Source organism: Podarcis erhardii, assembly GCF_964252035.2.
Source record: "Podarcis erhardii genome assembly, chromosome: 1".
Classification (NCBI taxonomy): Eukaryota; Metazoa; Chordata; class Lepidosauria; order Squamata; family Lacertidae; genus Podarcis; species Podarcis erhardii.
In genome coordinates, this window is record NC_138497.1 from 127302360 (window position 1) to 127328218 (window position 25859).

General features: G+C 43.5%; 1 protein-coding gene across 2 annotated transcripts; it reads left to right on the top strand.

Annotated features, from left to right (window-relative positions):
• On the top strand, positions 1 to 22716 carry LOC309331320 (SUN domain-containing protein 2-like). 2 transcript variants are annotated; one of them, XM_081843424.1, is made up of 14 exons: positions 1 to 165; positions 946 to 1072; positions 1568 to 1681; positions 2564 to 2706; positions 6891 to 7007; positions 10383 to 10484; positions 12893 to 12964; positions 14390 to 14453; positions 16534 to 16660; positions 18339 to 18417; positions 19854 to 19957; positions 21331 to 21498; positions 21671 to 21766; positions 22553 to 22716. In XM_081843424.1, the coding sequence occupies exons 3-14, from the start codon at positions 1572 to 1574 to the stop codon at positions 22664 to 22666; spliced, it is 1296 nt and encodes a 431-aa protein (XP_081699550.1). In that variant the 5' UTR covers positions 1 to 165; positions 946 to 1072; positions 1568 to 1571; the 3' UTR covers positions 22667 to 22716. The 2 variants fall into 2 exon arrangements, with proteins under 2 accessions (XP_081699550.1, XP_081699549.1); XM_081843423.1 differs by having other exon boundaries at positions 1571 to 1681.
• The last annotated feature ends 3143 nt before the right edge of the window (positions 22717 to 25859 follow it).

The window sequence follows — 25859 nt, forward strand, 5'->3', positions numbered from 1 at the left end:
GCCTCTATATATGCTGCCTCTCAAGGATGAAATACATGCAGTTTGTATCCAATCAGATACATTGGAATCACTTCCCTTTCAGGACATAGAAGTACCACATTCGGATCTCCTTCATTCACACTGATGTTACTGAGGTCAGGAGATGAAGGATTAGGCCATTGTAAGGTCAGTAATACATCTTATAGAATTATTTGTAATGTTCCTTGTGATAGTGCAGTGAAACTGTAATGGGTTATAGGCGGGTCCCCCTGGACTTGGGTTGGTTGGGGGTTTTTATGCAGTTGTATTCTGCAATAATGGGACACGGGTGACGCTGTGGTTAAACCACAGAGCCTAGGACCTGCCAATCAGAAGGTCGGCGGTTCGAATCCCCGCGACGGGGTAAGCTCCTGTTGCGCGGTCCCTGCTCCTGCCAACCTAGCAGTTCAAAAGCACATCAAAGTGCAAGTAGATAAATAGGTACCACTCTGGCAGCAAAGTTAACGGTGTTTCTGTGCACTGCTCTTGTTTGCCAGAAGCGGCTTAGTCATGCTGGCCACATGACCCGGAAGCTGTACGCCGGCTTCCTTGGCCAATAAAGCAAGATGAGTGCCACAATCCCAGAGTTGGCCACGACTGGACACTTTATCTTTACCTATTCTGCAATAATAGTGTGTTAGTGATGGGTTTATACTATCCACACAGAATTCTGCTTTATTAGTCGTTCTGCTTCTCCAGTTTCACCACCCAGAGGGTAACCTTGCGCTTTAGCACACTGAAAGAGGGGCACCTGCCCCTCCTGAAACTTTTTTTGGGGGGTATAAAAATTTGCATGATTTCAGCAGGAAGCTGTGCGACGTGCACCAACTCCAAATGAACCCATGGAATTCTTTCAGCCAATTTCATTGATTTTGGTTCACAGTGAAGGTTGAAATGATTTATTTATTGCTTGGTTCTGGTTTGCAGGGAGTCGGTGAAGAACATTTCGTTGCTCTGCTCAATTCTGAGATTTCACCATACATTTCCCTCACTGTTCTAAGCCCATCTCCATAGCAGTAAGGACCAGAAACTGGCTTTTCCAACGAAGTTAAAGGTGAGATATATTGGGATGTTGATTTCTGCACACGGCACTATTCCCTGCTGTGGCACAGCAGGAGCACAAAAGGTGAATATCCTTCGCTGTGGTTTGTCGCTGCCCGTAATGTGATTCAGTTGGATCACAGTTCTGGATGCGTGAAATCACACTTCATGTGTGATATGGCTGATGCTGACCTTTAAAGCCCGTGGCCCAGTATACCTGAAGGAGCGTCTCCACCCTCATCATTCAGCCCAGACACTGAGGTCCAGCTCTGAGGGTCCTCCCACCAGATGTCAAGGAAACTATCTGACCTTTAGAAGACATCTGAAGGTAGCCCTGTTCAGGGAAGTTTTTAATGTTTGATGTTTTATTTTGTTTTTAATGTTCTGTCGGGAGCTGCCCAGAGTAGCTGGGGAAACCCAGCCAGGTGGGCGGAGTATAAATAAATAAATAAATAAATAAATAAATAAATAAATAAATAAAAAAAAAAAAATAATTGATCATGTTGAGCAGGATGACCATGGAATGCCACAGCGAAAGGATTATACTGGAACGGCGCAGCGAAAGATTGGCCATTCTCCAAAGGCTGAAACCCATTTCGTACCGCGAAACGGGAGTGAGGAGGTACAAGGGAGCTTGGGTAACATGTTGTGACCTGGTTTATGTAAGAATAACATTGTGCTGTGGCATGCTAGCATTTCAGGCTATGTGGAAACGGTTCGTGTTCTTCCCATTGCTCTTTGGTTCAGGATTCTGCTTATACAAGCAATGCACCAGAGCTGGCACTGCATGATGGAATCATCTTAGAGGGAGGTTGCAGTTGGGTGGTTTTTCGTTTCGGTTTTTTTGGATGATACAGAAAAAGTGAGGAAATGCCAAAATGGACAGATTTGCTCATCCCTAACAGACTCGCAGGGGATGAGCAAATCTGTCCATATTGGCATTTCCTCCCTAACTGACTCGCAAGGGACGCGGGTGGCGCTGTGGGTTAAACCACAGAGCCTAGGGCTTGCTGATCAGAAGGTCAGCAGTTCAAATCCCTGTGACAGGGTGAGCTCCCGTTGCTCGGTCCCTGCTCCTGCCCACCTAGCAGCTCAAAAGCACCTCAAAGTGCAAGTAAATAAATAGGGATCGCTCCAGCGGGAAGGTAAACGGTGTTTCCGTGTGCTGCTCTGGTTCACCAGAAGCGGCTTAGTCATGCTGGCCACATGACCCGGAAGCTGTACGCCGGCTCCCTCGGCCAATAAAGCGAGATGAGTGCCGCAACCCCAGAGTCAGCAACAACTGGACCTAATGGTCAGGGGTACCTTTACCTTTACCTTTAATGGACTCACAGTGGCTCTTCGGGTTTTCAGGCAGGGGGTTCTTGGCAGCCCTACCTGGAAACACCAAGATTTGAACCCGGTTCCTTTAGCAATGCAGTCATGTACTGCTGAGCCATGGGTTCTCCTCCCTGTAAGGCCCTCTCTCTCGCCACAAAAAAACCTTTGAGCTTTCTTTTCTCAGGGTTTTCAAAAGAATCCGCAGGAAGCGCAACTCTCTTGCCTCAGAAGCAAAATGGGATTCCAAAACCTGGAAGGAGACTTGCTCCCAGAAGAGTTGGGGGGCGAAAAGCAGTGGATCGGAAGACCTGATGCAGCCTTGCTGTAGTGAGTGTGCTCATCGGCTAAGTGAAACGAGGCCTTTGGTTTAACTTGCCTTGTGCATGTTCAGTGTGTATCATAACATCATAGAGAATGCTCAAGAATGTGTGGTTGTCTCATAGGGGGTCGAACCTGCAACCTCGCCGTTATCAGCACCACGCTTGAACCAACCGAATGGCAGTTTCGTTTGTTTGTGTGTAGCACACATGGCCTTATTCGGACATCGCGACATTTAATTCTGCTCCCTCAGTGGCCAAGCGAGACACGGGCATGTCACTTTAAATCGTAGCTGAGCTTGAATAAAAACTGGACCAAGTGAATTGCAGCAAGCTTCAGCAGATCCTGTTAGGGATCCAGTTTATTAACTACAGTGGTACCTCTGGTTGAGAATGGGATCTGTTCCAAAGGCCCATTTGCAACATGAAAAGAGCACAACCCGCAGCGGTGCATCTGCGCATACGCGGGTTGTGATTCGCTGCTTCTGCGCATGCGCACGATGTCATTTCGCACTTCTGCGCATGCGCGAGCAGCGAAACCCGGAAGTAACCCTTTCTGGTACTTCCGGGTCGCCGTGGGACGTAACCAGAAAGAACGTAACATGAAGCAGACGTAACATGAGGTATGAATGTACAGTGGTACCTTGGGTAACATATGCTTCAAGTTACATACGCTTCAGGTTACATACGCTTCAGGTTACAGACTCCGCTAACCCAGAAATGGTGCTTCAGGTTAAGAACTTTGCTTCAGGATGAGAACAGAAATCGTGCTCCGGCGGTGCAGCGGCAGCAGGAGGCCCCATTAGCTAAAGTGGTGCTTCAGGTTAAGAATAGTTTCAGGTTAAGTACAGACCTCCGTTACGAATTAAGCACTTAGCCTGAGGTACCACTGTATTGCAATAGGACAGAGCCCAGTTTAATGGGGTTTTGACATATTCTGAATGCTACCTTGTGGGTGAACATATCAGACGACACAGCGATTCTTCAAACAGCTCTTGTTTATTCACAGGCCAGGACAGAACTGAACTGAAGGCTTCAGTCAGCCTGCTTATATAGAACTCCAGTACAATGTAACTGTAACAATTTTCTAAAACTATCCAATCACTGAACGTCACTTTCGATCCCTTATTTGCATAACTATCTACAGTATCCCCCTGCTGGCCCAGGGTGAGAACTTCAGTACATAACACTGAATGTCACAGAATCACAGACTTGTTGAGTTGGAAAGGAGCACTGCAATCCAGGAATCTTTCACCTAACATGCAGCACAAACCCATGATCCTGGGATGAAGGGTCTCATGCTCTAGCAACTAGTTGTTCTGGCTGAACCACCAGTTAAAAAAAGCTCTGTCCCGAACAAAGCTTATATAGTGGCTCAAATACAGCACACGAAGAGTCAAGCATTCTTCTACATACATTGAGAAAGGCTATAGGTCGAAGAGTTGGTGGAAGAAGATTGGAAGAAATTTAAAGTTTATCTACAGAAACACTGTAAAATTAAGGAATGTTAGAAGGATGTTGGAATGAAGTAATGTGGTTTTAGCAGAAATGATATAAAGGATTAAGTAAAAATGGATTGTTAATTGGTGAAAGAACAGAATGTAAAATTATAGTATATTAAGATAAATCATCAGGATAGAAATAAAGATGGAAAGGATTTGCTGAAATATCTAATTGAATTAGAATACAAAAAAGGGAGGTGTGAGGAGGTCAAGGAAATAAGCAAAGGAAAGAAAGTTATGTAAAGGATTGATTTGTTTTTCCCCCTTTAATTATCTGCATCTTTTTTCTGTTTTTTTCCCTTTGTTTTTGTATTGTTCTGTATTTTTATTTTTTTTCTCTGTTTAAATATGTTCTTCATTTTTTCTTTTTGTAACCTTTAAAATCTCAATAAAAATCTACTGAGAAAAAAAAAAGAGAAAGTCTACAGGTCATGAGAAGTAAAACACGCATGGCTCCATACTGGCAACCTCACCCCCACAATTAGCTTGAGGTGCCCCTTAACTGCTCAGGCCATTGGGGTCTCAGATGTCCTCCTTTATCACTGTTTCCTCAGCATCCAGGCCTTTGAGAGGGTTGTTGACATTCCTGTCCCTATCTGTTTCTTGGAAGCTCTCAAGGCGATTGCAGCGCTAACTCACGGCAGACATAGCAAAACATCTTGCCATTTGTGCCACTTTCAGGGTCAGATAGGAAAGGGAGTCATAAAATGCAGGCCTGCAAAATCAAGCCTAATGCCAAAGGTTCGATACCATTAATATCGGAACATTAAAAGCAAAGCAAAAAATCCAAACCCCTGGTCTCTAATTCCTTGCATCAAAGTGGTAAGAATGATATTGTAAAACAGCATCTCCCTTGCAGATTGAGATTCCAGAATAAAAACTGGTATGCATAAACCCACAATGCAGTTTTGCATTCCAGATCCGAGTTTGATTCCTGTCTGGGTTTTCAGAGGGGCTATGAAAGATACAAAAATGCACCATAATGCAACATTTCCACTGAGCGCTGAGATATTACAGTGATGTTTGGTGGGTGTGCGTAGGACATAATCCTCAAATCAGCATTTGGAATCGAGTTCAACTTCCCACAACACTTGCTTTATGGGGTGAAGGAGATAAGGCCTAAAGTAAACACTGTGGGAAGCGGAATGTGCAATATGGTATATTGAGTGAGGTAGCTCAAATGCTGTGCCATACTAGTCTCTATAGCTTTATTCTCTTTTTTTATTCTCTTTATTCTCAAATTATAAGAAGGTGGTTAATTTAATTTTTTTTACTGCAAACATTACAGTGGCACCTGGGTTCTCAAACTTAAGCTGTTCCGGAAGTCCGTTCCAAAACCAAAGCGTTCCAAAACCAAGGCGCCCTTTCCCATAGAAAGTAATGCAAAACGGATTAATCCGTTCCAGTTTTTAAAAAACAACCCCTAAAACAGCAATTTAACATGAATTTCACTATCCAACGAGGTCATTGATCCATAAAATGAAAGCAATAATCAATGTACTGTACTATAAAATAAATAAGACAGTATTGTAGATGATAAAAATTAAAATTATTATTTTTTCTTACCTGCATTGATGATAGTCATTGTCCATTTCTGCAGTCACACAATCAATCAATTAATCAGTAGCTGAACTGTGTTCTACACAGTCACAAAAACAAATTAACCGAAAAAGCCTCAAAAACAAAAACACAAAATAAATAGCAGAAACAAAAGTGCCAAACTTAATCCGTTCTGGAAGTCCGTTTGACTTCCGAAATGTTTGAAAACCAAGGCACAGCTTCTGATTGGTGCAGACGCCCTGGAAACAATAGCCGACAGCCACAATGGACATTCGGCTTCCGAGAAGCATTCGAAAACCAGAACACTTACTTCCAGGTTTTTGGCATTTGGGAATCAAGGCGTTTGAGAACCAATGCATTTGCTTTCATGGTCAAATTACAGCTGGAAAAAGTGATTGCTAGGGGGGCAGGGCTTGGAAAACAGTTAGGGGATTGGGGAAAGGGTTGAACCTCCCTTCCATGTGCAGATCAGGGTGCGTTTTCTGAAAAATGAAGTGGCCGAGTTCACATGTAACGCTAAACCTTGGGTGGGAGACCTTTCTGGTTTGGGTTCCAAAGAACGTTCGCAAACTGGAACACTCACTTCCGGGTTTGTGGCGTTCAGGAGCCAAAATGATTGAGTTGCAAGGTGTTTGACTTCCGAGGTACGACTGTACTGTCTTGTTTTCCTTCCGCAGCTCTTGTCTTGAATCCTGCCCATGATTTCATTTGACTGTAGTGTTTTTTCAAATAGTCCACAATGGGCATCCATTCTTCTATAAAATGTTCATTATTTTGATCCCTTAATACTGCTGTCAGCTTTGTAAATTCCACGTAGTCCATTACTTTTTAAAAGCCATGTGGTTGTGGGGGTGAGACTGTTCTGAGAACAGCACTTGGTCTTGCCTTCGTTCTCTATGTGGGGAAAAACCTTCCCACTGCATTTTCGGTGGTCTCTCTGCCTTGAGCATGTGAGTCCACAAGGAATGCAGTCTTTCTCCTGCTGTCCCCATGGCAAACCTTTAACTCGGGTCTGGGGAGGACAACTCATTTCTTATCAACTTGATAGTGCGTGTTATACAAATCCAAAGCATCAAGCTCTTCCTTGATTCCTCTGGACCTCTGTGCTAACAATGGCATCTGTCTCTAATAGGTAAAGACTTGCCTGATCAAAATCCTTTAATTGCACGACGTTGTTTTGAAACCCCTCCACCGATGGAACCCAATGCTAACATCGTGATGTGCCCTGATCAGAAGCCACTTGTTCTAGGTAGGTTTGGGTCTTGGGTGCTGTCAGAGCTGCCCGAGGTCCCAGCTCACAAAGGACCAACGCCAGTTCGTTGTTATATACAAAAGTCTGTATTGAAGTTCAGTTTCGATTCCAAAGCCGCGGCGCGCAGCTCTACGTCTTGAACTCTAGACCGCTGAAGCTCCGTCTGAATCTCCTCCCCCCAGACACCAGTTTAAGACTCTAGCCTTGCTCCACCTCTTCCTTTGCTCTTTCCTCCTCTGGGTCCGCCTGTCCACTGGGGTCTTGCCCTTTCTAGACTCTTCTGACGCTGAGTCCCCTGAGTCTTCCCCCTGCCTCCGGCGGGCTTTAGGACCTGGTTCCCAATCTGGGTTTTCTGCCGTCCCGCGCGCCTGTACATTTGAACTTGGCGCTCGCGCCCAGCCGGCAACTTTTCTCCTGACCGTTACACTGCTCCTGTCACTGCTTCCCCCTTCGGGGGGGCTAGCTGGACCTGACTTCCCCTCCGTTCCCTCACTCTCTGATAGAGGCGTGGTCAGCCCAGACTCATCTTCTCTCCCTACTGGAGGAGACGCTGGCCCTGATACATGGGACTCTTCCCCCCCACTACGCTCTGGTGGGGGAACTGGTCCTGATCTCCCGCTGCTGCTTTGGGAGTCCCCGCTGGCCCCTTGCTTCTGGTGCGTCCCCCCTGGGACCCCCCTTGCCCTGGCCATCGGCGCCCCCCTCTGGGAATCTTCTGATTCGCTGGAGAAGCTCATGGAATCTCTCAGGCCACTGTCATACTCCCCTACGCTGCCCTCAGATTCTTCCCCTTCGCTCTCCGTTTCCTCTCTCCCCTGTGCCTCTGCTCCTGAGCCCCTGACAGGTGCATTTTTTCTTGAAAAGTAAGCTAGCTAGCAGCAGCAGCAGCAATATGGCTCCCTCTGAGCTCCATTTAGGGATGCGGGTGGCGCTGTGGTCTAAACCGCTGAGCCTCTTGGGATTGCTGATCAGAAGGTTGGAGGTTTGAATCCCCGTGACGGGGTGAGGTCCCGTTGCTCAGTCCCAGCAGCAGTTTGAAAGCACCCCAGTGCAAGTAGATAAATAGGTACCGCTCCGGTGGGAAGGTAAATGGTGTTTCCGTGCGCTGCTCTGGTTTTGGTGTTCCATTGCACCGGAAGCGGCTTAGTCATGCTGGCCACATGACCCAGAAAAACTGTCTGCGGACAAAGGCTGGCTCCCTCAGCCTGTAAAGCGAGATGAGCGCCGCAACCCCAGAGTCGTCTGCGATTGGACTTAACTGTCAGGGGTCCTTTACCATTTAAAGCTCCATTTGGAGATGGGGCACGTGACCTGTTGAGAAGAGGCACAGAGGTCCATGATGGAAGAGGACTCTGCATCAGGCAGTCAGAGACACAGTCCTCCTTGCGGTAGCTGTTTAGCATTGCAGTCAAGGATGACTTCAGCTTTGAGGGTGTCCTCAGCATGGTGTTTTCTCCATGGAGGGCATCCTCCAATATTACTGATGGGCTTGTTGCTGAAATTAATATTGCTCCATTTGAAGCAACTGGAAGCATGAGAACTGACTCCTGTTGGAATAAATCATTGTCTGGACCCATAAAAGTATTATTCAAACTTTTACTCTAAAATAGAATACATCAAATGTATAGCTGTTCTCTCCTAATTGTGGAACTGAAGTTGGTGAAATGGAAGGAGCTAGTACGTTTTGGGGCCTCAGAGAGCGTAAAGCGAGTAAGTGAGCATGTTTCTCGGTCTTACCCGCTGTTGTTCCTGGATATGTGGTGGCACCCCAGGTATAGAATGCGCTTTCTAGAGAGCATTAACTGGGGCCTACACTGTTGGCAGTGTACACTTGAGAGTCCCATGGACTGCAAGAAGATCAAACCTATCCATTCTTAAGGAAATCAGCCCTGAGTGCTCACTGGAAGGACAGATCCTGAAGCTGAGGCTCCAATACTTTGGCCACCTCATGAGAAGAGAAGACTCCCTGGAAAAGACCCTGATGTTGGGAAAGATGGAGGGCACAAGGAGAAGGGGACGACAGAGGATGAGATGGTTGGACAGTGTTCTCAAAGCTACCAGCATGAGTTTGACCAAACTGCAGGAGGCAGTGGAAGACAGGAGTGCCTGGTGTGCTCTGGTCCATGGGGTCAAAAAGAGTCGGACACGACTAAACAACAACAACACTGTTGTCATTTCAGTTATTCCAGAGATTCATGCTATGGGCTGACAGTTCTTTTCTCCCCTCCCTTTCGTTTCAAAATAGTGATATTGTGAAATAATAATAACTAACATCCCTTTATTTATCTTCCAAGTATCTAAGGTATTTTTAATTTTTTTCTTCAGAAAACCCTGCCGTTATATATAGTTGGCAGTCTGCAAACATTAAAATGACTGCATTTATACATTATTATATATATTTTTTAAAATCCTGATGTGTGAGATGTAAATATATATGCATTGTAAGTGCAGTTTGGGAAACTGTTTTTTATTTCAGTTAGCTGAACGTTTTAAAGTGTTTTTCTAGTTCAATGATTGTAAAGAGCAGCATGCATGTTGCTTTCACATTTACTTTGACCTATTTTGCCCAAATATTTACACGACATTTGAGACCTTTAAATTCTTTTAACAATTCCTACCCTGTTCTCTCTCTCTCTCTCTCTCTCTCTCTCTCTCTCTCTCTCTCTCTCTCTCTCTCTCTCCATCCTGAGAACTTGGTTGTAGGGTGGTCTATAAATATTGCTAATAAAATAAATGGAGGAAATATAGAAAATGGGAAAGTAAGAAATTGCAATCCAGCCTTAGGAAGCTACTTTGCCCCTCAGGCCCTGTAATGTCTACTCTGATTGACAGCATCTCTCCAGGGTCTCAGATGAAGAAGAGCCTCTCTCATCACCTGATCTCTGATCCTTTTAAATGGAAGGGGCCAGAGACTGAGCCGCACTCCTCTTGGGTGCAGAGCATGTTATCTGACGCTGAGCTACCCTTGGCCTTTAATAGAGATGCTTATTGAGGTGGGGACGCGGGTGGCACTGTGGGTTAAACCACAGAGCCTAGGGCTTGCTGATCAGAAGGTCGGCGGTGTGAATCCCCGCGACGGGGTGAGCTCCCGTTGCTCGGTCCCAGCTCCTGCCAACCTAGCAGTTCGAAAGCATGTCAAAATGCAAGTAGATAAATAGGTACCACTCCAGCAGGAAGGTAAATGGCGTTTCCGTGCGCTGCTCTGGTTCTCCAAAAGCGGCTTAGTCATGCTGGCCACATGACCTGGAAGCTGCTCCCTTGGCCAATAAAGCGAGATGAGTGCTGCAACCCCAGAGTCGGTCACGACTGGACCTAGTGGTCAGGGGTTCCTTTACCTTTACCTTTATTGAGGTGACGTTTTACTTTTGATAGTTATAGAAGTGCAGCAGATGAAGAGCTACAGCAGCCCATCTCTCCTCGGAGCCGGGACACAAGTGAGAACAAACCCAGTTTCTCTTGCTCTCCAACATGCAGGTAGGTTAGCTGAGTAGTTTTAGAGAAGAAGTGGGGGAACCTTGGTCCAGCTGGATGTTGTTGGGTGATAACTCCTTTGCCACCATCCCTGATTATGAACCATTTGCTGGTTGGGATAGATAGGAGTTGGGCCACAAATTCCCTACCCCTGGTTTAGGGAAACGGAGAGCATGCATCTTCTCAATGTTCTGCTCTTAATCAAGTTCTCTAATTTGAAAAAAAACAACAACAAAGATCATGGCCACTGGTCCCATCACCTCCTGGCAAATAGAAGGGGAAGAAATGGAGGCAGTGAGAGATTTTACTTTCTTGAGCTCCATGATCACTGCAGATGGTGACAGCAGTCACGAAATTAAAAGACGCCTGCTTCTTGGGAGAAAAGCAATGACAAACCTAGACAGCATCTAAAAGAGCAGAGACATCACCTTGCCAACAAAGGTCCGTATAGTTAAAGCTATATTTTCCCAGTAGTGATGTATGGAAGTGAGAGCTGGACCATAACGAAGGCTGATCGCCGAAGAATTGATGCTTTTGAATTATGGTGCTGGAGGAGACTCTTGAGAGTCCCAGAGACTGCAAGAAGATCAAACCTATCCATTCTGAAGGAAATCAGCCCTGAGTGCTCATTGGAAAGACCACAACCTTCCCAAAAGACGAATATTGCATGCATTGGTGGATGTATATGGGAACCATCAACAGTAAACTGATTGTGTGAACAGGCTTCAACAGGCTTTAATTGGAAGTATAAATGCTCATTTATCTTCAGTTGGACGGAAGGATGAAAGAAGTCTGTGAACTTGCCAAGGAACTGATAAGGTTCATTGCTGAGTCATCTTCAGTTCGACAGACCACTCTTCTTCCCAGGCTCAGAGGGAAAATGGTGAAAACAGGTTATTTATTGGGATGGTGATTTCTGCAGCTGTTGTTAAAGTTGCAAAACAAAGAAGCATGGGATGGAGAGATGGAGAAATTTATGAAACAACAATTGGATATTGGCTCTGCCCAAGGCATGATGGAGAACAGCAACAACCAGGAAAAGAGAGACATAAAATTTTACAAGGACAGGAAGAAACATTACGGACAGAATAAGTGCCACACACAGGAAGAACAAGGGTATAGAATGCGTCTATACACATGGAAGTTGTTAATATTGCAGTTGTTGTACAAGGGATTCTTATTTTGACCGGAATGTAGTTGAAATTAGTAAGATTTTGCAATGCAGAAATAAAGAAAATAATCAAACCATCAAATCTAGCACGTGGCAGGGGGGTGTTTGTGCATCTAAATTATATAATTCAGTATTTGAATGATTGGTATTAGTAATTGTATTATAATTTGGCATTGCTATAATGGGGCTATTATTGAACGGTAATTGAAAATTAATAAAATTATTATCAGAACAGGCTTCAAAGAACAAGCTTTGAACTAAGATGAAATATTTTCATTTGGAGAACAGAAATAGAGAATTAAGGAGAATGAGTTCTAGACCTATCTACAAGAATTCTGGCTTGCTCTTCACCTTAAGGTCCCTGGGTGCGTTATAGCAACATAGGATTGAATCCAGTGAAGTCATCCCAATTGTGCAAGAACTTCTGCTTATGTGACTGAACTTTCGTTTCCTCTCTTCCCTCTGTGCTCCCCCAAATCTGTTTTGGGTTTCACCCCAACCCTTCAGAGCAGATTCCTTTGCACAAGCAGAAGTCCTTGTGTAAACAGGACAACTTTTGTTATTATTATTATTTATTGAATTTATATATATGGATACAACCCATAATATATAGTTATAGAAACAGGTAAACCAATCTCAGTTAGGGATATTGGCCAAGTCAGATAAAAACGGAAATGGGAGCAGAAATTGCCAATGCTTGCTCATTGGTCCCACATCTGGAACGGTAATATATCCAGTGAATATGATCTATATTTTCCGTAATTGCTATCAGCCCACAAATGAGACATAATTTATTACATTATCTAATATCTACACAAATCACATAAATTATGTAATTTTGTCATAGTAGGCAACAAGACAAATAATGTACTTCTTAGCAGAAGGCAAATTGCAGCAGAGCAGAAACAGTGCTGCGTGTGACAACTACAGGACTGAACAAAAAGTGATGCTCTCTTAGACCCCTAGTCACAATTATAAAAACAAGCAAAACTGTTCCACCCATCTCCTTTCTACCTATAAAGGATGGGACCCTTGCTTTCCTAAGTAAACAAATCCTAAATAAATAAATAAATAAATAAATAAATAAAGCCAAAATCTGCAGCAGTGTTGATACAGGAAGAGAGCATACATAGACTTGCTTGCTAATGTTTGCCTTTTTTTAGGCATATACATGCTCCATTTATAATTGCTCAGAAATCATATATTTCCATGATTTCCACTTGAATTTATATCTTCTCAGGAGACCATCCAAGGCCTGTCATGAAGATGTTGGCTTTTCTGACCCTAATATTCTTGTTGGGCATCTTTTCTGGTATGTTCCTCAAAGAGCTAGCCTAAGCACATTTTTTTTTGTTATATAACCTGGAGAATATATTTGTGATGTGCATTTATTTGTAATGTGTATCAAATATAGACTGCTAAAAACGGATCCATTGAGACCTTGACTTCTACTAAGTCACACTTGTGTGCTGTATGTCTATGTGCATGCACACACAAGCGTGAATTTGGTTATGCAAAAATATCTGGGGTGTTCACATGTTAACATTCAATGGGTACGTAGTCTGTGTACACAAATCGTAGAGTTTTACAAATCAACAAGGATATCTTTTTCACACAAACACTTGTACCTGTGTTCAGCATAATGTGAACAAGTCTACTACTGCCATCTTGCCCCTGAAGCCTATCACCAACCAACAGTCAGATTTGGATTAATTTTTCAGCTGCCCAGTGGATAGCCATGAGATGAACCCAGATTTCCAAATGATATGGATCTTGCCAATTTTTGTTCCACTACAATAAGCATGCTTTACTGAATTCGGTGGATAAACATATTTTCAACTGTGCTACACAAGAGAAGACACATAATACAATGTTCTGCTGATTAATTATGATAAAATGTATGGGTTGTGGTTCGAGGACCCGATCCCCGCTTTGTGGAATGAAGACACACGGACACAGTGTATAAGGTTAATGGGCAAGAAAAGGCCACAACTTTATTGATTACAGCAAGTGAGAAGGTATTGGCTTAGGCATTGGACCACGACAGATTGACTCCACCCACTCGGAGAGGGGTGAGCCTGAGGGGGGTTTATTCACCAGAAGGTGAAGTCTATTGATGCCAATACAACTATAAGCTCTCCCCTGATGTCACCGAGGGTCGTGCCATGGCCCTCCACCACACAGGCATCGGACAGGATCCACGACCGCTGGATTCCTTTAACGGAATACCCAAATTTGAAGGGGTGGGCGATGGCCACACCTAGCCCTTCCACACACCAACAACACATTCCAATGCCTAACCGCCAAATACCAAGAAAGTTGTGACGATTGCTACGAGGCAGGCGAGAAAACCAAAAGGGCTAATGCCAGTTGGAAAAATTCCTACCAGCCCCCCGGGCAACCTGGGTGACCAACCAAAGGTCCATAGCAAGGTCAAGCGAAAAGCTAAGCCCTAAGGGAGTGGTGGGTGGGTGACTCGCGACGGGAAGGCGAAAAGTGAGGTGGAATGGCTGGCGCCACGGTATCTTAAACCGCACTCCACGCCCCCTCCAAGCCGCCCGGTTGGGCGCTTACCTGTGGGCGTGGTGCGCCAGCCAGGTGAGTGGGCCAGGGGGTATAACGCCCCTGTGTGATGCATGAAATCGCGTCCCGCCCACAACACCTCCCCTCCTTGAGGAGGAGAAGCCTTTTCTGATTGGTTCAGAAAGCCATTAATGTGGTTCATGTTTCCTTCTAGGATTTCTGTACGGCTTGTGCAACCCCTCTGATACCTTCAAGCAGGTGATGAAGGTACAACTGAGGTAAAATAACTTTCTCAGTGGATGTACGGCACACAGTCATTTTGAATTCAGCCTGAGGCAAAAACACGCGAATGCAGTTTGGTTCTCTTGGATGAGCTTAGCAGAGGCAAAGATGAAAACCCATGCTCCAAAGATGGGGGCATGTGGCTCTTCAGATCTTGTTGGTCTCCAACAAGCATCAGCTGCAACCAGAATGGTCCATGATCAGGGATGATGGGAGATGTAGGCCAGCCACATCTGGAGGGCCAGATGTTCACCACCCTTGGATAAGGCCAGTATGGGGGACCTGTGGGCCTCTAGATGTTGCATCGTTCCGTACTATTGGCCCTACAGTCTGGGCCTGATGGAAATTTGAAGTCCAGTGCTCTCTAGGGGACCAGAGGTTTCCCAGCTCTGCCATAATCCATGGGTTAGATTTGAATGGCGATATCTGTACCTCCTAAAACGCAAGCTGATAATTGCACAGCAAGGCAGAAGGTGGTTCTTGTATTTTTTTTTATTTTTTATTTTAAATAATATTTATTAAGATTTTCAGAAATACAGAAAGAAAAGATTAAAATACATTCAAAGCCTTATTTTCATACACCCACTTTCTGGGACTCCCTCTTTCCCCCACCCCTACCATATTCCCCTATCATATTGTTGGCTCCACAAGCTCTCAATTCTAATTAAAACTTAGTTTGTTTAAACCATTAATCGAATTTAAATTTAAATTTGTACAATCCTCATCAATACCCTTACTAACAAAACAAAAGTTCTTTCCCCAGGGCCCACCCCCTTTCCATTCCGCAATTTCCCTTTTTTTTTTTAATGATCAGAAACACCCCACACAATAGAAATATAAGAAAATAAGAAGTAAAAAGTGTAGTAAGTAAAAGAAACCCATTTCAGAAGATAGTTGACAAGCCTTTGGATTCTATTTCTCCCCCCCCCTCCCGTCCCCGGTTTAGTTTCCCCCTGACCACCAATCCATGTTGTCTGCCTGGAGTTTTTAAAGTCCATAAATCACATTTTTCCCCCAACTCCTTGCTGGCTTTTTCTTTTTATAATTATTTTTAGAATTATTTTTAAACCATTTAGCATCAAATCTATAATAACGCTCCCCCTATTGTTCTTTCCAAATTGTAGTCCAGTTTCCTCTTGATCCGCTACTAAAACGTTCTAGTTCAGAAATTTAGTAAGTCTGCAGGGGTTATTGTTGTTCAGGAACAAAAACTTGCGTTCAGTCCCTTCCTTTCTTCAATAGAAAATTCTATTGTCTCCTTTAGCTGAACACCCTGTAGACACAATATTGTTTCCGTTTTGCAGCTTTCCCAGAAGATAACCAGTCCTGTAAAATTCTGATGGTATTTTTCCACTTACAACCTTCTTTGTAATGTCCCGAAGCTCCTCTAGGGGGATTATTGTAACTTTGTTTTCTCTAAGAAGGTGGTTCTTGTAAAAGTCTGGTGATTTCTACACACACACACACACACACACACCATAAGAAAGAAACACGATTATACTCTGATAAAGATGCAACTCAGGTCCCGGCTGGCAACTCAACAGCAAGTTTGTTAAAATATAGTAGGAAGAGAGATTGATGTGTCTGCAACCTTGGGCAGGCTGCACACTGGAAGAATATTTTAGCACTGACTTTCCTGTCAGTGTGAATGAAAAAGAAAACTGGTTTGTAGTAGGTGTTGTTTTGCAGAAAAGGCCCTCATCCCTCACTTGCAATGAAAGGTGTCAGGAAGCATGAGGAAATCGATAGTAAAACAATGAGTTAATACGGCTCTCCAATCACTGTCACAAGGCAAATGACCATTTTAATACGTCCAATATATAGATCTGGAAATTCAGATACAAATTCCCTATGATGTGTGACCCCTGGAAAAATAAGTCTAATATCTGTCCCTTTCTGCTTCTAAAAATTGATGATATTCTGATCTGTTCTTTTTTTAAAAAGAGTAAATTCCCCACCCCCACCCCACAGGACCCTACAGCCACACAATCCATCCTTTGACCCCATGGTGAACTATTTTGCTTAGGCGTGAGCAATACTGTGGATATTTTGATTGTTTTGCACATTTCTGCTTAGTCGCCAGAATGAGGCCCTTCAGCAGAATCTTCAGAAACAGATCAGTACTTTCCGTCAGAACGTCGTTGGTCTCCAGAGCCTCGTAGATGCCCTTGGAAGTGTCCATGGACACTGGGAGTCTCAGAAGGTGAGGGTCACCTGAGCTACAATTTATTTACGCTTCTGACTTATAATAACTAATTATCAGTTATCACTGGCTAGCAGTCAATCAGGTAATGCATCCCTCTGAAAGTGAACTGACCAATCAAATAAATTTGCCCACGTAAGCCAAGACGGACACAATATGTTGATTAAAATGTCTTGTAACAATTTTAGTCATGAAAAAAGACATTCAATTTGACCATCTCAGAAAAAAATCTGCAGAGGCAATAATATTTTGATGGTGTTTATAAAAACAGTATTTACTAGAAAATCTTCAAAATCCAAATATTTCCCACACAGATCATATTGGGGTACATAGCCTACTGAGAATCACATACAATCAGGGATAATAAAAATGAATACTTTGTGATATAATTGATATGATGGTCTTTTTGTATTTATAGTGTCAGTGTTAGCTGCCTGTGTCCTTGTGGAAAGGTGGGATATAAGTTTAATAAATAAATGAATCCTTCACAGTCCTAAGAAATCACCCAAAGCGGAGAGCCTTGTGCTACTCTTTGTGCAAAATGCCTTCTCTCCACAGTCAGCCATAAACAGGGCTATCAATGCTGGTAGAGGTTAAGGGTGACAGAGAAGAAGAAGAAGAAGAAGAAGAAGAAGAAGAAGAAGAAGAAGAAGAAGAAGAAGAATTAATACCTCACTGATCTGGCTGGGTTGCCATCCATCTATTCTAAGTCAGCTCTGCTGGTTGGCCCCACTCATGGTGGGATGAAAGTTAAATTTGTTGTTGTTGTTTAGTCGTTTAGTCGTGTCCGACTCTTCGTGACCCCACGGACCAGAGCATGCCAGGCACTCCTGTCTTCCACTGCCTCCCGCAGTTGGTCAAACTCATGCTGGTAGCTTCGAGAACACTGTCCAACCATCTTGTCCTCTGTCGTCCCCTTCTCCTTGTGCCCTCCATCTTTCCCAACATCAGGGTCTTTTCCAGGGAGTCTTCTCTTCTCATGAGGTGGCCAAAGTGTTGGAGCCTCAGCTTCAGGATCTGTCCTTCCAGTGAGCACTCAGGGCTGATTTCCTTTAGAATGGATAGGTTTGATCTTCTTGCAGTCCATGGGACTCTCAAGAGTCTCCTCCAGCACCAGAATTCAAAAGCATCAATTCTTCGGCGATCAGCCTTCGTTATGGTCCAGCTCTCACTTCCATACATCACTACATCACTATAGCTTTAACTATACGGACCTTTGTTGGCAAGGTGATGTCTCTGCTTTTTAAAATGCTGTCTAGGCTTGTCATTGATTTTCAGCCTTCTTTATGGTCCAGCTGTGACTTCCATACATCACTACTGGGAAAATCATAGCTTTAACTATACGGACCTTTGTTGGCAAGATCATGTCTCTGCTTATGAAGAAAATAACTCAATACTTCTGATATGGATGCACCAAAGCCATAACGTTCCTCCTCTACTTGGTGGTTCCCCTCATTTTCCTCCACTGATCCCTGGCTGCTTAGTTGAAGCTTCTCCCTCACCACAACCCCCACTTCCAGACATTGTATATTCCTCACTTGGCCACATCAACCAGGGGGAAAGACTCAGGATGGGAGAAGAGGAATTATTTCTATAACCTGCAGTAAAGGGCATGTGTTTGCATAGCTGCAGGTGGGCTCTCTCTCCTACACCTCAATTGTATATTTTTTTGTGACAGCATCTCTTCAAGCAATTGGGGGGCACTGCAGTGGAAAGCAATCAGATTGAAAAAGAAGACTTTGCCCTGAAATCTGCAGGTAAGAAGAGGGTATAGATGGAGTGGTAGACAAACACTAGGAGGCAGCAGAGCTTCAAGGGAACAGTGAGACAGACGGAGCGAGCGGGGAAGAGAGGTGGTGTTGGGGTGGAAGCAGCAGTGATATAGTATGAGGGGAGTAACTCCTCTCTTGAATCTGTTGATTTCTGGTGTGTGCAAATATTTATCCACTAGAATATTGGCTGCAGGCTTCTAACTTCATATTAATATGGAATACCTTCCAACATTTCTCCAAGGGAAATAGGGACGTCCTAAGGAAGTCATAGGGACGCGGGTGGCGCTATGGTCTAAACCACAGAGCTTTGGGCTTGCCAATCAGGAGGTCGGCGGTTCGAATCCCCGCGACGGGGTGAGCTCCCGTTGCTCGGTCCCAGCTCCTGCCCACCTAGCAGTTCGAAAGCACATCAAGTGCAAGTAGAGAAATAGGTACTGCTCCAGCGGGAAGGTAAACGGTGTTTCCACGTGCTGCTCTGGTTTTGGTGTTCCATTGCGCCAGAAACGGCTTAGTCATGCTAGCCACATGACCCGGAAGCTGTCTGCAGACAAACGCCGGCTCCCTCGGCCTATAGAGCGAGATGAGCGCCACAACCCCAGAGTCCTCCGCGACTGGACCTAATGGTCAGGGGTACCTTTACCTTTAACTTAAGGAAAAGTGGGACATTCCAGGATCAGATCAGAAACTGGGGTGGCTTCCATAAATCTGGGACTGTCCCTGGAAAATAGGAATAATTGGAGGGTCTGATATGGTACAATCGCACCATTCTACTGTGTAGGCTTTACGGCAAAGGTAGGGCATTTCAGGTAGCTGTTCCCCAAATTACATGTCGGAAGGGAAAGGAGGGTGGGGGGAAAGGAAGCCCAAATGGATGACGTGATGGAAGGCGGGTGCGGGGGGAGGAGAATACCTCAGGACCAGACCAATCTGTCCCTCTCCCAGGAACCAATTTGGTGGGGAGGAAAAGGAATGGGAAGAGAGAAAGATGATTGAGTTATCAGAGAGGGAGAGAGAAAAGGAGAAGGGATGGTAGAAAGAGGAGAGAAACAGGCAGTGCTCCCCCCCCCGGGGATACTCAAGGGTATGCAGTACTGTCACCCCCAAATATTTAAAGTGTGGCAGCTACTGATAAACTCAACAAAGGAAAATGAGAGGGATGAACCCTGTAGCAATGTATTTAAAAAAACATGACATTCCATTGCCAAATGTTCATTCTAGGAGTTGTGGTGGAAGTAATGAAACAAATCCATATTGGAGGCTGTTCGACTTGAACTGGGAAACCCCGATAGACTTGCAGTTAGCACTTGCCAACTGTGATAATTTAATTCTGATTGGATTCTTTATGTTTCTCTTACTTATTTTTGATTTTGTGTGTGTGTGTGGGGGGGAACCCTCCCTATTTAATGCCCTAATATCTGTAGGTGCATCGATCGTAAAATTCAGCAAAAGCTATGAAACGGGAGCGCAGGTTTGCATGTTGGGGCTGTGCTGGGATTACTCACGAGCACCAGAGATGATTCTTGAGGTAGGAATCTTGGAAAGCAATGTTTGGGGTCCTTCTCATTTTTTTTTTACTCCCTACCACTACCTCTCAAGCATCCAGCAGAGAAATCCATCTACCCTCCAGTCTCAATGGCATGGATTATTTGTACACCCCTATTTAGCCAAGAGCCCCCCCCCCAGCAGGAAACACTAATACACATTAAGACAAAAGAAATATACAGTAAAAGCACAACACATGAAACAAAATGATATAAAATAGTGGCAGGATTTTCAACAGCCAACATAATGCGGGTGAAATGGAATGTGCCACTGATATATCATCCAAAACCTGTTTGAAGTCCATATCATGATATTGTTTTCATAATTTTTGACCTGGCAATATATTGTGAACAATGATGTGTGTGTGCTATGCAAAAAACACAATGTGAGAAAAACTGTGAAGCCAGCCAATGCCTCTACATAGCTTCATCCTCATTTCAGACATTGTGATATACAGTCATAGCTTGGATCCTGAACACCTTGCAAGTTGAACGCTTTGGCTCCCGAATGCCACAAATGCGGAATTGAGTGTTCTGGTTTGCGAACGTTCTTTGGAACCTGAACATCCGACGTGGCTTCGGCAGCTTCTGATTGACTGCAGGAGCTTCCTGCAGCCAATTGGAAGCCACGCCTTGGTTTCCGAACAGTTTGGAAGTCAAATGGACTTCCGGAATGGATTTCGTTTGACTTCCGAAGTACCACTGTATTGGCATACAGTATCACAATGTTTAGCTGGTGATATAGCACAATGCTGAAAACCAGTTATCACCCAACCCTACGGTTCGACTCTACATAGCTCCATCCTTATTTCAGACATCGTGATATATCAACATAACATGATGTTTAAAAAGTAAAGAACCCCTGACAGTTAAGTCCAATCGCGAACGACTCTGGGGTTGTGGCGCTCATCTCGCTTTACTGGCCGAGGGAGCCGATGTTTGTCCGCAGACAGTTTTTCCGGGTCATGTGACCAGCATACTAAGCCGCTTCTGGTGAAACCAGAGCAGTGCACGTAAATGCCGTTTACCTTCCCGCCGGAGTGGTACCTATTTATCTCCTTGCACTTTGATGTGCTTTCAAACCGCCAGGTACCAAAAGCAGCCTCTTAACACTCTTCCAATAGTTTTGCTTCCCAGTGACAACCAGATAAAGGTGTCCAGACACGTTGACCTCTGTCTTGTGTTGGCTGCCAAAGTAGGGATAAACTCTTGTTTCCCCCAGTAGCACCACTGTTGAGGATTTGTAAAGAGTTACTTGAGTCTTTAATGTAATTCGCAAACAGACACTTATTTTCTGAATTCTCCAGATTTGTGTCTGCTGTCTTCTTGATAGGCATGAGACTGTTTTGTTTTTCAGCGGGATAACACCCCTGGGAATTGCTGGGCCATGCAAGGCTCTCAAGGCTATGTCGTCATCAAATTGTCCGAAGCCGTTTGCCCGGTCGCTGTGACCCTGGATCACATTTCAAAGAAAATTTCTCACACAGAAGAAATAACCAGTGCTCCAAAGAACTTCTCTATCTATGTGAGTAATTTCCCTATGATTTTCAGGACTTTGCATTGAGAAATTTTAAAGGTGGAAGTTTTTTAGGTTTTTTTAAAAGAACACTTATCAATGTTTGCATAACAACCTTTGGTTCGTTTCTTTGAAGCCTCTTATCAAATCTCTTCGGCTTTCCCCCTTTGTCTCTTCTCAGGGATTCAAAGATGATTTTGAGAAGGAGGAAGGGAACTTTTTAGGGTCATTTGTTTACAGAATCGATGGTTTCCCTATGCAAACTTTCAAGCTGGAGGTATATTATTATTATTATTATTATTATTATTATATTATTATTATTATTATTATTATTATTATTATTATTTTATTATTATTATTTTATTATTATTATTATTATTCTATTTCATTTCTTTATATTTTAAGAAAAATACAAAAAGGGAGGTGTGAGGAGGTCAATGAAACAAGTAAATGAAGGATGGTGATATGGAATAATGGATGTGTGTTGTTTTTTTATTGTTATTGGTGTATTGGTTTTTATGTGTTTTTTTTCTTTTTTGATGTACTGTTATGTATGTTTTGTTAATCTTTTGTTCTCTCTTTTGCCTTTTTTGTAATTTTTGAAACTTCTAATAAATATCATTTAAAAAAAATATCTCTAAGCGGTTTACAGCATATTAAAACATCAATGAAACTATACAGAATCAAACATTTCTGAAGAAAGTCAAATATGGAGTATACAGTCAAAGCAACATAACTAACAGAAAACCAAACTTTTATCTTAAAGATTTCAAAATAGTTCCAGTTACAGATAGGTAGCCGTGTTGGTCTGCCATAGTCAAAACAAAACAAATTCCTTCCAGTAGCACCTTAAAGACCAACTAAGTCAGTTCTTGGTATGAGCTTTCGTGTGCATGCACACTTCTTTATTTCAAAATAGAATATTACAAAGGAGGTCAACAGTGCCAGGTTCTGTGCCAGGTTCATGCACCCACAGTTGCGGTGCCAAGTTGGCACTCCTGCAACAAAATATACTTTACAGGAAGGAAACAGTAACCTTTTATTTATGTCCCTGTATTTTCAGAGAGAAAATTCAGGTAAATTTCAATACCTCCTCTTGAAGATTTTGAGCAACTGGGACCATCCAAACTACACCTGCATCTATGGGTTTCGTGTGTATGGAGAACGAATGGAGTGATGGAGTGATCAGAGAAATTCAGTATAATAAATACGGTACATCATAGCATATTTTTATTGTTATTGTGGCTAATATTGTTATTGTGGCTTTTCGTTAGGGTTTCCAACCTCAGACCCTCTTGCTCGGTGGTCTGAGACATAATAATAATAATAATAATAATAATAATAATAATAATAATAAATGAACTATTTATACCCTGCCCATCTGGCTGGGTTTCCCCAGCCACTCTGGGTGGCTTCCAACAAAATATTAAAATACAATAGTCTGCCTTTCAGTTGTCTTCTAAAAGTCTATAGTTGTTTTTCTCTTTGACATCTGGTATTATGTGAAAGTGATATTGGTATCCTTTGGTCAATCACTGTTAGGGAGGCCTCATTTCCCATTCCTCTCTGCAACACTGTTTCCACTCCACTGCGGTTTGTTTCCCACCAGACGCTATGTTATTCATCTTGCTGTCTGCTGTGGCAAAATTATGTCACCTAACACAACCTACGTAATTAGTTACCTAAGTTATGTTATCATTACATGAAAGGTAAAGGTAAAGGGACCCCTGACCACTAGGTCCAGTCGTGACCAACTCTGGGGTTGCAGCGCTCATCTCGCTTTATTGGCCGAGGGAGCCAGCATACAGCTTCCAGGTCATGTGGCCAACATGACTAAGCTGCTTCTGGCGAACCATAACAGTGCACGGAAACGCCGTTTACCTTCCCGCCGGAGCAGTACCTATTCATCTACTTGCACTTTGACGTGCTTTCAAACTGCTAGGTTGGCAGGAGAAGGGACCGAGCAAGGGGAGCTCACCCCGTCGCGGGGATTCGAACTGCCGACCTTCTGACTGGCAAGTCCTAGGCTCTGTGGTTTAACCCACAGCGCCACCCGCGTCCCTTATTATCATTACATTATTCGACCCCATTCATTTCAATGCAAAGGAAATGCAATGCAGATTGAGGGGGGTGGGGAGGAGGAGGAAATGTAATCGATTACCTATCGTTTGCAGACTGAAAGCGGCAACAGCGAATGCAGATCATATTTGCTGGGTTGATTTCCATGCTGGACATGGGACAAATGAGCAAAGACCGGCAAGTACAAACCCCTGCATTATGGTGCCATCAGCTTTTGTGTGATCTGGAGCCAATGGCACCAGATGCATGGAATGGGTTAAGCTGGAGGAAAAATGTAGACTGTGTGGCAAAAGGAAAGGGAATGCAAGATGTAACTCTAGGCACATCACAGTCTTATTTTCGAGCGTAATCCGTTCCGGAAAACCGTTTGAGTTCTGAAACGTTCGAAACCTGAAAACTCAGCACGGAAGCATCAAATCGGAAAACTCAATATAGAAAACTCAGTATGGAAAACTCAGTACGGAAGCCTGAAAACGGAAAACTCACTGGCGGAAATGACTGGCAGAATCCGAGACCAGGGAGAAGAGTCGGTGGAAGAAGATTGGAAAAAAATTAAAGTTTATCTACAGAAACATTGTAAAATTAAGGAATGTTAGAAGGATGTTGGAATGAAGCTATGTGGTTTTAGCAGAAATGTTATAAAGGATTAAGTAAAAATGGATTGGTTATTAGTGAAAGAGGAGAATGTAAAATTATAGTATATCAAGATAAATTTTTAGGATAAAAACAAAGATGGAAAGGATTTGCTGAAATATCTAATTGAACTAGAATACAAAAAAGGGAGGTGTGAGGAGGTCAAGGAAATAAGCAAAGGAAAGAAAGTTATGTAACGGTTGGATTTGTTTTTTATTATTATTTAATTGTTTGTATTTTTTTGTCTTTTTTGTTTTGTTTTTTGTGTGCTTTGTTTGTTTAACTTTTTCTATTTTTCTTTCTGTAACCTTTAAAACTTTAATAAAATTTATTTTTTTAAAAAAAAGAAAACGGAAAACTCAATACAGAAGCCATGTTTCATGTTCTGAGGCGCATTCGAAAACTGAAACGTTTGTTAACGGAGATGTTTGAAAACCGAGGTAACGCTGTACAGAAGTCTGCCTGAGTAGGCAAGATGTATGCCCATGTATGTCAGTTAAAGGAACACACTGTATGGAAGGGATTCTTTGGGAAATGGTAGTGTGCCAAATGCCCTTCTTCCTTGGTGGGGAGGGGGTGCCAAAAGGTGGTTTGCCTCAGGTGCCAAAATGTCTTGAGTCGGCCCTGGGAAGAAGAGGAAGTTTGAGAGCTTAGAGCAGTGATACAGAATATATCACAAGATGATAAAGGCTCTGCTGAAGTGAAATGGCACAGACAACAGCTCATTCCCCCAAAACAGAGAGGAAATTACCACATGAACGGATGTGAAGAGTAACAAGCTCTGATAATTTTCTGGTAAGAAATATTTGAATATAGGTGCAGTGTCTAGCCTCAGCCACTGGAGCGCACCAAACCTCCACCAGAAACAATTCTTTAAAAAAGAGAAAGAAAAAAGGTGGAAAAAAAATGGCAAAGAAACCTGCTAGCTAAAAGGAGGTGTATCGCAGCTCAGCGGTAAAGCACATCTGCTTGGTGTGCAGAGGGTCGCAGGTTCAATCCTTCGCATCTCCCTGGACTCTACAGTTCTCCTCAGTCCCAGTCAGAATGGCCAATGGTCAGGGATGATGGGAGTTGTAGTCCAACAACACCCAAAGGGCCATTGACAGGAGTTAAAAAGGAATCGGATTCCCATCCTGGACTAAGAGTCAAAATCTCCCTTCCCAGGAAACTTTGGGAATTGTAGCTCTGTGAGGAGAATATGTCTCTCCTAAAAACTCTCAGCAAACTACAGTTCCCAGGATTTTTGGGTGAAAACTGGCTTAAAGTGGTATGGTTCTGCTTTATATTTCTAGTGCAGATGGTGGTGGGGCTCTGATTCAACTGCCATTTCAGTCAGTTTCTCACTGCACTGTAGGAGGGAGCATTTTGTCCTTCACTTCAGGCAGGAAAAATATCTTTGGACAGCTCTGATGGTGGCCATGGTGGGGAATTAAAATAGCCTTCTGTTTCCACCCGCTACAGCAGCAAAACTGTATTTTAAAGGCTGCCAATTTGAATGTTCATACTTCCCCCTAATGTACGTGTTTTTGTCTGCTTGGCAAACTTCTTAGCCAAACTGGGAGAAGGGCAAATTTTGGAAGACAGCTGTGTTTCAGGTTGCACACTGTTTTGGAAGGTGTGAATTTTTATAGATCCTGTTCTTCCAGTGAGATCTGAAT

What these genes read in the sequence shown, in the direction of transcription:
- LOC309331320 (XM_081843424.1), top strand. Translation starts at nt 1,572, where the DNA reads ATGACCATGGAATGCCACAGCGAAAGGATTATACTGGAACGGCGCAGC. An exon ending in CGCGAAACGGGAGTGAGGAG is followed by an intron (nt 1,682 to 2,563) that starts GTACAAGGGAGC and finishes TTCTTTTCTCAG; the next exon opens with GGTTTTCAAAAGAATCCGCA. An exon ending in TCTTGCTCTCCAACATGCAG is followed by an intron (nt 10,485 to 12,892) that starts GTAGGTTAGCTG and finishes ATATCTTCTCAG; the next exon opens with GAGACCATCCAAGGCCTGTC.